The following is a 14,519-nucleotide window of genomic DNA, read 5'->3' as shown; positions in this document are numbered from 1 at the left end:
CATAAAAATCTTTTCCCTTTGCAACCCACACATTCCAAATTAACTTGAGAAAGATCATCATTGTACTTATGAGTCACTGCCAGTTTTCAATGCCAGTGTATTCTAAATCTCCAAGCCAGTTAGTCCCCATATAGGCTGATCTTCTGGCTCGTCTAACAGAGTCAGATTCAGTCTTGGTGGACCCTGGCAGTCATCGCTACTGCTTTCTGACCCTGTATTTAATATACCATGTTTCCCCATGTATAAGACTCACCTTTGTTCGAAAAATTTGGTGTCTAAAAACTGGGTGCGTCTTACACAGTGGTGGTAGATTTTTTTACTTGCATTTCCCACTTTTCCACACTTGTTGAGGAGTTGTATGAATTTTATGATGAATAGAACTTGAGTTCAATAACTTTATGTAATACATTTTTTTCAAATTTTGGGCCTCAAATTTAAGGTGCATCTTATACGTGGTATCGTCTTACATATGGAGAAATACAGTATTGGGCTGACTTAATCTGGAGCAAACTTCTGTAAAAGGTGCCACTTCTTACCAGTACAGAGAAACCAACTCTGGAGCTGGTTGAAGGTGCTGAATCCATTTTTACAGGATCCGAGGGCTCCCTCTGAGGTCCCCACTAAGGCAGCCTCAGATTTATCCTTAAAACTGACACAGCCACCCAGAGCTAGGAGCATGGATGACAGCAGGCCAGGCTGACATAGCCCCAGGTGGAATGTCAAGCTCTGAGCTCAACTGAAAGCTGAGGTAACATTGCAGGAAAGCTTCCCTTTACCTTTGCTCTTCCTGTTCCACCAGAAAAGCACGCAAGGTGGGCAAACGCAGGCTCATAGATGTGAGTACGCAAAACGCAGAGTTTATTCTTGTGTTATTATAACCATATTCATAACCTGAATACCTTTTCCATATGAACAACTGTAAGTCTACATTAGCCCAGCCCTGTATAGCCCTTAGGAGAGAGGATCTGTTACAAGGGCGGGGAAAAAAACTCAAGAATTTACAACAGAAATTTCAGAATCAAAGAAAAAAATGAAAGAAAAAGAAAAAAAGATAGCATCAGCTTTTTTATTAATTCAAAACAGCTTATAGACACCATCTAATGAACTCCCTCCGTGTGTGAAGACAAACCACACACATGGTAATCAGGGGAAACTGGTATTTGTCCATGAGTGGGAATACTGTTGTGACCTTAGGACCTATGAGCAAGCCATAGTAGTACATTTCCCATCAGATTCACAGATGAGATACCAATATAAAGAAGGTGGGCAGCTCATCTCCAGCACTTGACAAATTATACAAAGCAATATTGATTTTTCTCCCTGGGCCTTTGTCCAAGAGACCATCACCCTGTTTAAATTTCACAAGAATTTGTCTTATCAGTTCTATAAGTAGAACGAGGAAAAAGACAAGAGTGGAAAATGTGTGAGAGGAAGAAGAAGGAATTCAGTCTCTGGTATGATGAATGTCTGTGTGGGCCCCATGGAAGCCGCTGGGCTCAGTGGGGCAGGCGCCCACCCCTCTGAGTTTCAGAGTCAAGTCTGATATCGACAGTGCTTACTGCACAAGGATCAGAATTCACAGCCTTCTCCTCCACTCTGCTTATTGTCAGGGATCTGGCAAAGAGCAACGTGCACAATCACACACACAAAAAGATCTCGTTCCTGGTCTCAAGGAACTGGTAAGGAGACAAACGATAAAAAGCAGCAGGGAAAGAGGGAGAAATGAGACAGAATGAATTGACATTCAGCCTGAGTCATAAACTGGCCTGGAGCTGCACTTCGAAGCCTTGTGGCAGGGCAGGCCCTGGGACTGGAGTAGAGGCAGGAAATCCTTCCAGATTAAAGACCTACCCTTCACATGCTGGTTAACTCAATTGATTCCTATTGATCTAAAAATGGGGCTAATATAAAGCAGCAATTTTACTTCCCACAGTGGCTACTTAGCTGTGCTCAGAGAAAAACTCTGCCCCCCAACACCAGACTACACCAATCACCCCAGCCTGCTGACATCCAGATGTTTGCCCTTGCCGTATATGGTGGGGTTGGGAGTGGAGAAGGGCAAGAAGTGGGTGCCTTTCTAGAGCCCTCCTCACAGGTCCCCTCCAGCCTACCCGTCTTACACAAGCGGCAGAGCAAGATTGCTGTGTAGTGGAACCTGGCGAACAACAAGGGTGAAAGATCCAGAAAAGACAGTGACAAGATAGGGGAGGGGTGCTATGCCCAGATTTGGTCATGGCAGAGCCACAGAGAAGGCTTCTGTCTGTGGGTACAGGAGCCCCTGCATCAGAATCACCTGTGATAATTGTTAGAAACACACATCCCTGGAACCTAGGTAATGCTTACACCTGCCGAATTAAGAAAACCACCTTCTTGAAAGCCACACTCTTGTAAGGAATGTCTCTGGTTCCATTCTCACCCCCTTGGCTCTAAGCCCCCCACCCCCCACTCGCACATCTGCTGAGACCCCTTCCTTCTCTCCAGGATTGAGGCCAAACCCATCACTGTGCCATTTTGTGCCACTTGCTTTCTATGTTCTAAAAGGGAGTGTCTCCACCATTATTTAACTGTAACCCTCCCACCCCACTTCTAATCCTACAAGGAGCCTTTTTACACTTTTTTATCCTAATTGTCCTTCTTCCTCCATGAAATGTTCATACCACAGACATACTACACACATGTTCTGTCTCTGTACTGTGGTCTTTCGGCAAGGGCCACAGCCATTGTGCTACCTAAGACTTCCAGCTTCCCTCCACCACCCAGAACCAGTCTCACCCCACCTTGGGAACGCCGAACAGGCTAAGCCAGGCGGTAGGTCTGAGAAGGGCATGGAGATGAGGATGGTGAGCAGCTGCCAGACCAGCCAGAACCCGTCCCAGCTGACTGACTGGACCCAAGTGCAGAGGAAGCCCCGCTCTCACCAATCTTCTAACATTTCAAAAGAATGTGAAAATCTAGGTTTTTCTTTAGAAACCTCCCAAGGTTTAAATGTTGGCCAGTATTTCCAAGAATGTTTAAGCACTAAAAAAGCTGAGTTTTATTTGCAAGCTGCTCATTTGCAACTTCTGCTCCAGACATTTCTTAAAGGAAGAAATAAGAGAAGGAGTTCATGGCAGCTACGCACATAGACGTGACTTCCCGGCACCCCCAGCAAACCCTTCGTGCTGCTCCAGGCTGCTGCACACTGGGGGGACTTAGGATAGGGGGGAAGCCTCCACCAAGGACAGCCCAAACAAGTCTTTCACTCACTAAGTGTTGTTGGCTCTTTGGGGGGAATTTTGAAAGAAAAAACAGGATTTTAATTAATTTTAACAACCAAATCAGTTTGATAGTAACTGTTTCTCCCTGCCTATAGAGTCTCAATGTCCTATACTTTAATGTTCGCCTCTCCTACTGCACCCTACCCCACTCTATCCTACCAAAACCCTTGCAGGTTTGTGCCTTTCGGCCTTCTGTTCCCACCGACCAGCCCTTTCATTCTCTGAAAGCTACCCATTGGGAAAAATCCTGATCAATCCTCTCTCCTATTTCCTCTCCCTTCTCTGTCAATTCCAGTGTGAGCATCACACCATCAGTTCTTGATGAAACTCTGCTTGGCATTTTTCTCTAATTCTTTTCTCATTTATTATATAGGGCCCTGAATATATACAGACTGTAAACTTCATAGAAGCTGGAACTGCCTGTCTATTGCTCTTCCCCCTCCCTCTACTCATTAGGGCTTCCAGGAGTCACGTAAGACTGGTGCAGCCACTGTGGAAAGCAGTATAGAGTTACTAAAAAAATTTAAAATGGTACTGCTTTATGACCCAGCAATTCCACTTCTGGGACTATATCCAAAGAAACCCAAAACACTAATTCAAAAGAATATATGCACCCCTGTACTCACTGCAGCATTATTTACAATAGCCAAGATTTAGAAGCAGCCCAAGTATCCATCAGTAAATGAGTAGATAAAAATGCTGTAGAACACTTAAGACACAATAGACTACTACTCAGCTGTAAAAAAGAAGAAAATATTACCCTTTGTGACAGCACAGATGGACCTGGAAAGCATAATGCTAAGTGAAATAAGCCAGTCAGAGAAAGAAAATACCATATGATTTCACTTACATGTGGAATCTAATGAACAAAATGAACTAACAAACAAAATAGAAACAGACTCAGAGAATCAGAGAATAGACTGACAGCTGTCAGAGGGGAGAGGGTAGGGGGCTGGGTGAAAACGGTGAAGGGATTAAGCAAAGGAAAAAAAACTCATAGACACAGACAACAGTATGATGATTATAAGAGGGAAAAGGGGGTGGGGGAGGTAGTATAAAGTAAAGGAGGATAAGTGGTGATGAAAGAAGACTTGATTTGGGATGATAAACACATACAATATATAGATGATATAGAATTGTACACCTAAAACCTATATAATTTTATTAACCAATGTCACCCCAATAAATTCAATAAATATTTTTTAAAAAGAAATATAGGCTGATTGTTGTGGTTATGCCACTTTTTAATCTTTCCCCGGTGAAATCATGACTAATGACATATAAAAATCATACAGGACTTTTTTAAAGATAAAAGTACCGTGTACACTTGCACTGCTAACTCTATTAAAACCATTTTCCCTGTAATGAGAGAATCTATACATGAAGCTTCATACTCCCCAGAAATTTTAACATTTTTATTTAAAAGAGCTTGAAAAATTGGCCCTTAGAATGCAAATATTTCTTTCCATGATTACAGGAGTGTTTAGAGCCCTGAGCCCAGAAAAGTAATATAGTCCACCACATCCTTAGACAAGTACTCAAATTTTCTGAAATTGATGGGTTATTGTGCAGAAAGACGAAGAGAAAGACTTTTCACCTAAGTCCTCGGAATGAGGTGAAGGATAATGGAGTAGGCTGGCAGGGAGGACGGCTTTACTCCAGGCAGGCTCCAGCAGCACTTTGAAATCTTCCACCATTCCCAACCCATGCTGTCTCCAGCTTGGTGTGTGCTTTCATTTATCCTGGGATAAGTAGTGGGGGAGGGGGGAGTTTCAGTCTCTAGCTGTTGTGCCATTTCCCTTGGTAAGTCCTAAATTGACTGAGTTATCTGGCACCAAAGGAGTCTTCCTGTAGAGGCATTTTTTATTGTGTGCCCTTTTAGGGGACTAAGGCATCCGTGTCAATAAACTGCTTTGTAGGGGAAGGATACATTATCCTCACAGCTTCAGAACCACGATCTTTTGAAGGGTTAATGTGAATGTAAGAGATGAGGCAACACTATCATCTATTAGCCTGGCTGCATTGCTGATCAAGTGAAGAAAAAACATGAAATACTATTTTCTTCAAGGGCAATTTCTGCACTAAAGATTCCAATTAAGACATTTCAAATGAAAACCTTTCCATTTTTATATTTTTGCACAGTATTTGAACATACCTATGGGCAAAATAGAGTTGCTTCTGCCAAGCAAATGCCTTTCTTCACCAGCTGTTTGTTAAGCCCTAAGGAACATGTTCTTGTATTATGGACGTGGCAGGGTGCAAGCTGTGCTTTTATCTGGGACAAACTATCTCAAAAGATGATGTGTGGAAGTGCAATGAGTTTAGGATGGGGGTTTGGGTGCCTCATCTGGGAGACCAAGAGAACATCACGCAATATGGGTTTCCCCACCACTCTGCTATTAAAGAGGGCCACTTTCCCACAAACCACAATACACAGATATTATTCAGATGTGTGATACATATTGATTCTATTTTTAAAAACATCTCCACAGATCCTCAAATGGCAGCGGGTGAGGTGGATGGGGTTAATCTGGAGGAGATCCGAGAATTTGCCAAAGCTTTTAAAATCCGGCGCCTGTCCCTTGGCCTGACCCAGACTCAGGTGGGACAGGCTCTCAGTGCCACAGAAGGGCCTGCGTACAGCCAGTCGGCCATCTGCAGGTAACCTGTGCTGCATGCTATCCTCTCCTGGCTGGCCTGGGCTCATTTGTCTTTTCTGCTCAGCTTGTCTTCCTCGGGTGGGCACAACTAGAGGGTAAAGTGTGGGAACAAAGTCTGGGTGGTTCTAGGTTGAAATCAATGATACTGATGGAAGTTCAGGTGCTAAAGCAGATGTGTGGGTCCTGGCTTGAGAACTCCAGTCAACGCATAAAGAACCTCCAAGGCAGTGTCATTGTAGATGCCTGACCGCACCCCTCCTGCACGGCTGGGAGCCACCGCCTCTGTCTGCAGATAGGTGTCCTGTGCACCTACAAAGCCGCCAGTTTCAGTCGGTGGTAATGCTCCCACCATGTCTGCTAAGGGATTGCTATCAGGATTTTCCAAGAAAACTCACCTTTAAAAAAAAAATTAATCAATTTATGACATTGAAGGAATTTTTTAACTTACTTTCTCAGACACAAGTTTAAAAGCACATTAAAAAAATAAAAAAGCAGCTGCTTTACATGGCTCAGGAAAAGGTATGAGAATCTGGCCTAATCTTGTACACCCTCCAACAATAAATGAATATATAAAAGATGGAGGCCAGCCTTGGTGTGTTCACGCTGATCTGGGTCAAGCCGCAGATGCAGGCCCGCGCGTGCATGTGTGTGTTGCATTAATCTCGTGTTTATGCATGAGGTAACAAAGGCACTTCTGCAAGAGCTTTTTTCCTCTTGGGCAATGTCTTATGAGTCCTCCTCCATCAGAAAAGCCAAGAAACCAACTCTAAACTCATTTAAGTGGATTTTGTTCTTGGTGATCCATGAAATGCTGTCTTTTTATCTGCTCTTTATACTTTTAATGTATTCCCCAAAGGACAGAAGTGTACTTTTCCCGCAGTTTAAGACTAAGGTTATAAATAACATCAGTATGGGGTAGTAGCTTGCAGCTTACATTTTGCTCAATGATTTACCATAAAACTCATTGATTGTTGTTAAATACAAAAAGCACCATAGGATCCTCTCACTTCTATGGCCTCCCCTACTGTTTTTTCTTATAAGATACCTCCCTGTAGAAAATAACCTTTATTCAGTCTATACAAGGATACTACTGCTGGGAAATTTGTTTCAAGGCTTGTATATGTTATTCCAAACAATATGTACAGAAGCATCAACACTAACAAGCAGCGTCAATGATATGAATGCTGCTGTTCCCTGTTGGGAAACATTCATTTTGTTTCATCTTGACAGCCTCGTGATAAAGGTAGCCACAGGTTTTCAAGTTGTTGCCAATTTGCTATTGTTGCTGAAGTCCTCTTTGGCTTATTTTTAGTCCTAAAATCTGGTTTCCTTTTATTGGTTTAAGTGCTAGCTAATGTTTTCACTAATATAAGTAGTGTCCTTGGGTATTGCCAATCAAATATGTTGATTTCCAAAGTCTTCTCCAGGGGAAGCCAAAAAGGCGATGGCTGAAATGAAAAGAGACACTGTATAATAGAGTATGTCAGATGTCTTGACTTTTTCTGGCCTTTATCTAGCTTCTGGTATTTCAATGAAGTAATTTTAGGAGCTAACTACCAAGAAAAAAATATATAAGTCTTGAAAGAAACCAGAATGTAATATTGGAACAATTCAAGTTAATTTGAGGGTAAAGAGGAATCTGCATTTGAGCCTGCACACCCAGTTGTCACTTCTCCGTTTTTAGCTTCAGGAACTCCCACATGCTATAGGTCCCTAATTATATACTGGACACCCCCATCATAAGCCCCATCATGGCCATGAGAGCCGTGTAAAGCCCATTGCCATGCTATCAAGGTTTGAGCTTCAGGGCTTTTACAGAGAATAATGGTAAAACATGATATGTGGCAATTAACAGGACAACAAAAGCTCTAGGGCAGCTTGTCATGAATGATGAGCTCATAAATGACATTGAATAATTCGTTTGCTTTTTTATGGAAAGAAAAATGTACTTCTTTTCTCTTTGACCTGTACTAGAAGTTGGGTTTTTCTAAAATAAACAAATATGGTAAGTCCTTGAACTATGTTTGGAAGGGAATGTTATATGAATCACATTAAAATTTGATATAATTTGCACTGCTTATCACAACATAAGATATCTAAAATACAGCTCCAAAAATAAGATTATGGCATGTAAAGAAAGCTTATCCTTTTGTGTCATTTTGCAAGCATCCTTATAAAACATACTCTGAATGACTAAAGCAGGTTCATTGTAGCTCTATAGAAACAGACTATTTAATAAGATGCACTCTGCTGTCAAGACAGTTGTTTTTCAACAGCACTGAACTTTTAAAGAGAGAGAATTCCATGTATCTATAGTTGTCATACTGGAGGGTTGTGAATTTGGATTTAGAATAAACAAACAAAAGGAGTTGGTGTATTTTTGTATATCATTGAAAATAAGGATAAACTTTATATCAAGATGACCTGTTAAAGCACTCTACATAATTTTGTCCATGATGCTTCATATTTTTAAAAGTCAGTGTAGCAAAGAATTGCTGATGGCAATTGATACATAGAAGACCTCATTTACAGAAAATAATATCGTTCAAGTTTAGTTTGCAGATATCACACATTAAGCACAGTTGGATGCCCTGGTGCAAAGCACTTCCACACTAGAAGGGTCTGGAAGGCACAAGGGGGCCTTAGCACATCTGGGGAGGGGTGATGTGTCCAGCTGTTTGAGTGCAGCAATAGAGTAGCAACAGGACATGTTTTACCTAAAAAGTAACATGTTGTTGACTTACATATGGTGAAAATTGTTACCAGAGGTAGAGGGTGGAAGAGAGAAACAGAGTGAGAGAAAGAAGAGAGAGAGAGAGAGACTAATACACAGAGATGAAAAGAGAGCTATAAAAGAAACTTGTCCTAGTTTCCATCACTGTTATAATACATGTAATGTTTCTATAGTCAAGTCAGTTGGGGGAATTTAAGGAAAACCAAGTGTAAAACATAGAAAGAATTATTTTAAATGCAAGAACATGACAGCTGTTGTTTTTTATGTCACTTTCTGGTGCTAATTTTTACCTTAAGAATTGGGGAAATGTTACTGGTATGATTACAGTAAAAGCTTAGATCTGAAGACTTGACAGGAAAAAAATATACAAGTTGTTTTATTTCCATTGTGAAAGCTCGTGTGTCGTATGCTGTCTGCACCCTCCTCCCCTGTCTGTGTGTGCACGGGGCATGCAGTGGCATGGAGCATGCGGGGGTGGCGCTGGTGAGTAGGGTGGCCACCGTGCAGCTGGCTGATATCTGGAGTGATTCGCTCTGCCAGTCAGGCAGGCAGGAGGCCCACCCTGGCAGAGGACTCCGTGTAAGACTGTTCTTTCTCAATTTTCCCCCCAGACACACCATCCTGAGAAGCCACTTTTTCCTACCACAGGAAGCCCAAGAGAACACTATAGCTAGCAGTCTGACAGCCAAACTGAACCCTGGCCTTTTGTATCCTGCCAGGTTTGAAAAGCTGGACATCACTCCTAAAAGTGCCCAGAAGATCAAGCCGGTGCTTGAGCGGTGGATGGCCGAGGCTGAGGCCCGCCACCGAGCAGGTGTGCAGAACCTGACCGACTTTATCGGGAGCGAGCCGTCCAAAAAGCGCAAGAGGCGCACCTCCTTCACGCCCCAGGCCCTTGAGATCCTCAATGCTCACTTCGAGAAGAACACACACCCCTCCGGGCAGGAAATGACCGAGATTGCCGAGAAGCTGAACTATGACCGGGAGGTGGTGAGAGTTTGGTTCTGCAACAAGAGGCAAGCCCTGAAGAACACGATTAAACGCTTAAAACAACATGAGCCGGCCAAGGCTGTCCCTCTGGAGCCCTTGACAGACTCTCTGGAAGAAAACTCTTAAAGGGGCACTCATCCAGGAGCAGAAGCAAACTCAACAGAAACTAAACTCCACCCCGGGACTCTACCGAAACAGAACTAAATAACAAACTAGAACTGAAATTTAAAAATAGATCTAGTCATCCTCCTTATAAGTAAAAGACTAAGGAAACTACCCAGTGGACAGAATGGTTTACACATGTCCATTGGTTTTCCAAAAAGAAAAAGAAAAAAAAATCTTTTTTGAAAAAATTTAAAGAGGAAGGCACCACACTGGAGGGGTGTGGCAGGAGAGTTCCCTCGGCCTACTGTCTCCAAAATGCCAGTTTTTTTACGGACTAAAAACGAACCAAATAACCATTACTTTTTTCTGTATATTATGAAATGTGAACACATTTTAAGAAAAAAAAAACACAAAACTAAACTAAACCAAAAACAAAACGAAACAAAACAAAACAAACAAAAAAACCCAAGAAGAAGAAAAAGAAAAAATAAAGAAAAGAAACCAACAACAAACAAAAACTTTGATCTGTTCAAAGCGCATACAAGCCTGCCCCCTGGAGGAGGGACTGCATTCTTTCAGGTTCTAAGTGGTGATTCACTAGGAAACCTATTAACCAAAGTCTGCAAATGAGATCCTCGGTCTGCTCTTCTCTGCGTGTCAAGTTGTGTTATGAATTTTTATGCTTAATGGAAAACTAGGAAGTCTGATTTATCCCATCTTTCCCATCTATGGTCATCACCTACGGAGTGGGTGCCATTGTTGAAGCCATTCCATGAGATTCACTATTGGTTTTTACTTTGGCTGGATAGGGTTCCTTTTTCTTTTCTTCTTCTTTTTTTCCTTTTTTTTTTATGTTGGGGGGAGGGTGCATCCAGCATTGTGTGCCAAAGCAGTCATTGCTTTTTTCTCACTATGATTTATGGATTTGAGGAAAGAATATGGAACTTGCATTTTTCTTTTTTCCTCCATTTTCCATCTCCCTCATGTATGGCCTCCAGTATGCTAGAAGGCTACGGAGTGGATCCCAGTGAAATGCAGGAGAGACTTCACAATAACAAGAGTTTTGCTCGAGAAAGTGTCAGCAGCACTTGCTTAAGCTGTGACTGTCCACGCCAAGATTGGGAGTTTTCTCAGTTTGGTGGCCACGAACATGGAGAACTGACCAAAACTAATTTTGTAATATAAAAAAAAGCTGCACATTTAATTGAATATTGACATCTATGTTATGCTTCTGTGCAAAGCAATTTCTCTCAGAAGTCTGATAGCCAAAGAAATGTCTCAAGATTTCAGTCAAAATACACACATAGCATGCACACACCCATATAAACACAAAGAAAACAAGCCAAAAAGAAAGATAGTGACTGGACCTTTAAAGGCCCTCGCGTGCCCTGTAAGCCCCATCTTTTCTACTACTACTTTCATTCTAATAGCACTGGTAGTCTTTTTTCAGGGGAAGACAATTTTTCTTGGGATATATAAATGGAGCAGAAAGTTAGCAGACAAATTTAAGCAATTTTCTGATTGGGCTCTGAGTTCTTGAGGAGAAAAGAAGTTTTAACAATGAAGTGCCTCCTCTCAAAGGAAAAATACAGAGTGGTTTATTTAACACATCAGAATAGCCTTCATTATTAAAACTTAGGAATTATTTTATTTTTCAAAATGAGTTACTAAAAAATCTGTGGCCCAAAACCGCCTTAAAAGCCAGAAGGAAAAGTGAGATGGGAGGACGGCTGTGCAGGTGAGCACTTAGAACCTGTGGCTGGTGTTTTCTGCAGGGATAGTCCGAAGGTGTTCAGTTAAAGGAGCAGACAGAAGAAAACCTTCAATTTACCTGCTTTTAAAATGTAAATATTCCTGAATAATTCATTAATAGGTGTGCTTATATAGTATCTACAAGTAAATTGTAAAAGAAAAAAGAGAAACCCCATCTCAATATGCCCAGCTGATTAGAAATGCCATCTTCCCTCCCCGATGAGGATTGGAGTTTCTTCTGGTGGCCCCTTTGCAGGCTCTGTAAATGCAATGGTATAATTGCCTCCCTTCTCCCAGATGATTCATGCAGCAATCAGGAGATCACCAGCAAGGAAACTCTAAAAGGAAAATCTTGGAAGTGGAAGCAGTCACTTGTAAAGGTGTTTCGGTTTTGCTAGTCTGATGCTAATTGGACCACAGCTAACTTGATCTTCAATGCCAATGACATCCTGGTACTCACTTCACCACCTCAAAAATTGCACAAATACCAAAAACCCAGAATCCAAAAGTGTATTGATTAAACAGATTTTGTATTCTTCCAGACCTGCTCCAAAGTCCACCAAGAAAAGCTCCCCCAAAAAAGTTAACAAGATAACATATGATGGATGATAAAAGTTTAAACATATGCTAGCAGCAGTTACATAAGGCCTGCTCAGTTTCAAGATCTATAATTGGGAGGGTATAAGTAGGACAGTGAAGATATAAAATAAAAGTAGTCTTCCAGAATGGAATATAAAAGAAATCTATTTATCCCACAGTCATAAAACCATTCATGTGCAGTGATTTTTTTTATAGTTTTATAATTTTGTATTGTTTTATAAATTATTTATAAAGTGTTGTAATGCTTCTTATATTAATTTTTTACAGATAAATTTTTTGCTACAAGGCATATAAAGGTGCCAGAACAGATTCTTAAGAATATAAATTATACTATGTATACAAGTCTTCAGGACCACGCCTGTCGCTTAATTTTGTTATGACATTTCTTATTTCTACTTGTAAACAACTTCATATGCCAATAGCATTTAAGTTTTTTTATGTTTTCATGAACTGAAGGTTAAGGTTGCCACTAACAAAAAAATAAAAGCAACTTTGGGCATATGTGATTGTATTTCAAGCTTCAATATTTCCCTTACATATTTTTAAGTTACTGTCATCCTCATTTTCTTTATTGTTTCAATGAAAAACAGAAACAACTGATGTTATATTTTACACTTGTTTGTGGAGCTTTTTTAAATCAAAAAACATTTTGAACAGTTGAGAGTTTTAATTGCATTGTAAGGTTTTGGTTTCTTTGTATTGTAATCACATAAACACACATATAAGCACACGCGCGCGCACACACACACCAAAAGAGAGAACAAAAAGGCAAAAGGAGCTAGGAAAAAATAAAAAAGAAGTAGAGGCGTATCAAAGAACTCAAGCTATAACCAAAAAGAAATTGTAAAATGCCTTTGCTCTCCTTCTCTATGCTGGACCAAAGCTCAATATTTGTAGGTATATGCACATTGTATAGATATGGCTAAATGTTGCTGACAATCTCACAATACTAAACTGTTCCTATTTTAAGAAAAAAAATACAAACTGTTGATCAGTCTTTTACCTCAGCACTCTACTTGTACCCAATTAATGGCCAAGCTTAAAAAAATGGAGTAAAAAAATGGATTTTCATTTAAATGTTTGACTGTAAAATCTGTTTGGATAACATTTTGTAATGAGCTTTTTGTCATGTGATTTGCTTGTCTTCAACTTGAAATTATGTGAGGCACATTTGTTTATTCGTTGTTAAGAAAGTGATTTTTTTTTTTTTGTCCTACGTGCTGTGATTGAGACTGGTCACTAGGTCACTGACGAGGCATCGCGAAGGAGCAGTTTCTCCGTGTCTGGAGCAGGCAATAGGAAGGCAGGCAGGAGAACAGGCTGGGTTGTTTGAAAACTCATCATGATGAGAAATTGACATGATGGACTTGTGACCAAGAAGCCAAACTGGATATTTAAAAGCTCCTTACTTGCTCTGACATTTAAACCAAAGCTGATTTATCTGCACAGTTTGCTTAATGTTAAAAAAAAAAACTGTACTTAATCTAGAGCAATATCTGTATGATCAGTAAAGCTGCACTTTGTGTATTTCTTAATAGCTTCAGATCTGTCACTTTTAATTTGTACCATAAAAAATAAAGAATTGTTTGACATGAGTTTCTAGGCTAAATGTGTCTTGAACTCAGATATGTCATTTGAAGTGTAAGCATGTAAATATGTATATGTTACAACCCAGATGTTAAGAAAATGAAGGGGATAATATGATTATTTTAAATGAAATACTATATGAATTAAGACTCCTTTGGTTGCAAGATATCCAACTCAAACTTAATTAAACAAAAAGAGATTATGCTATTGAGTTGAGTAGGAAGTCTGGACACAGTTGTTCTAAGCATGTCATCAGCTTGTCCTACTTGGCTTCCTTCTCAAACAGAAACCACAGACATTGGGTCATGCATCTGTCCCTAAATTAAGCAGTGCTGGGTAATGGTATACTTTAATAGCCCACTCAGGGTCACAGACCCACCCCATCTGTGGTATAGGCCAGTGGTCGGCCAACTCATTAGTCAACAGAGCCAAATATCAACAGTACAACGATTAAAATTTCTTTTGAGAGCCAAATTTTTTAAACTTAAACTATATAGGTAGGTACATTCCTTATCGAGGTAGCGTCTACACGTGGTATTTTGTGGAAGAGCCACACTCAAGGGGCCAAAAAGCCACATGTGGCTCATGAGCCACGGTTTGCCAACCAGGGGTATAGGCTATGGGGTCTTGTGATAACAACCCCACAGGGCCACATGGATAAAGGAGGGTGTATTGATGAGAACCAGAGGACAGAAGAGGACAAACCAGAATAGGCAGACAACCCAGAGCCACTTCAGTCTGTGCCAGGTGTTGTAGGGAACTCTGCTGGGAGAAAGGTTCTGCTATTCTTAAGCACTGCCTGTCATCACATGTTCTGGAAATCTTAAAATTTAA

The 14,519-nt window shown here is 40.7% G+C and overlaps 1 protein-coding gene across 1 annotated transcript in view; it reads left to right on the top strand.

The window, feature by feature from the left end:
- Window positions 1–9,967, top strand: part of POU6F2 (POU class 6 homeobox 2) — a 602,035-nt gene extending 592,068 nt beyond the window's left edge. Inside the window, 2 exon segments of the mRNA XM_066276613.1 lie at window positions 5,750–5,918; window positions 9,263–9,967. Of these exon segments, the coding sequence (XP_066132710.1) occupies window positions 5,750–5,918; window positions 9,263–9,767 (674 nt within the window). The 3' untranslated portion in view covers window positions 9,768–9,967.
- Window positions 9,968–14,519: the final 4,552 nt, after the last annotated feature.

Source organism: Saccopteryx bilineata, chromosome 4, assembly GCF_036850765.1.
Source record: "Saccopteryx bilineata isolate mSacBil1 chromosome 4, mSacBil1_pri_phased_curated, whole genome shotgun sequence".
NCBI classification, from domain to species: Eukaryota; Metazoa; Chordata; class Mammalia; order Chiroptera; family Emballonuridae; genus Saccopteryx; species Saccopteryx bilineata.
Note: the sequence above shows the minus strand (reverse complement) of the source record. Positions and strands in the feature narration are given on the sequence as shown.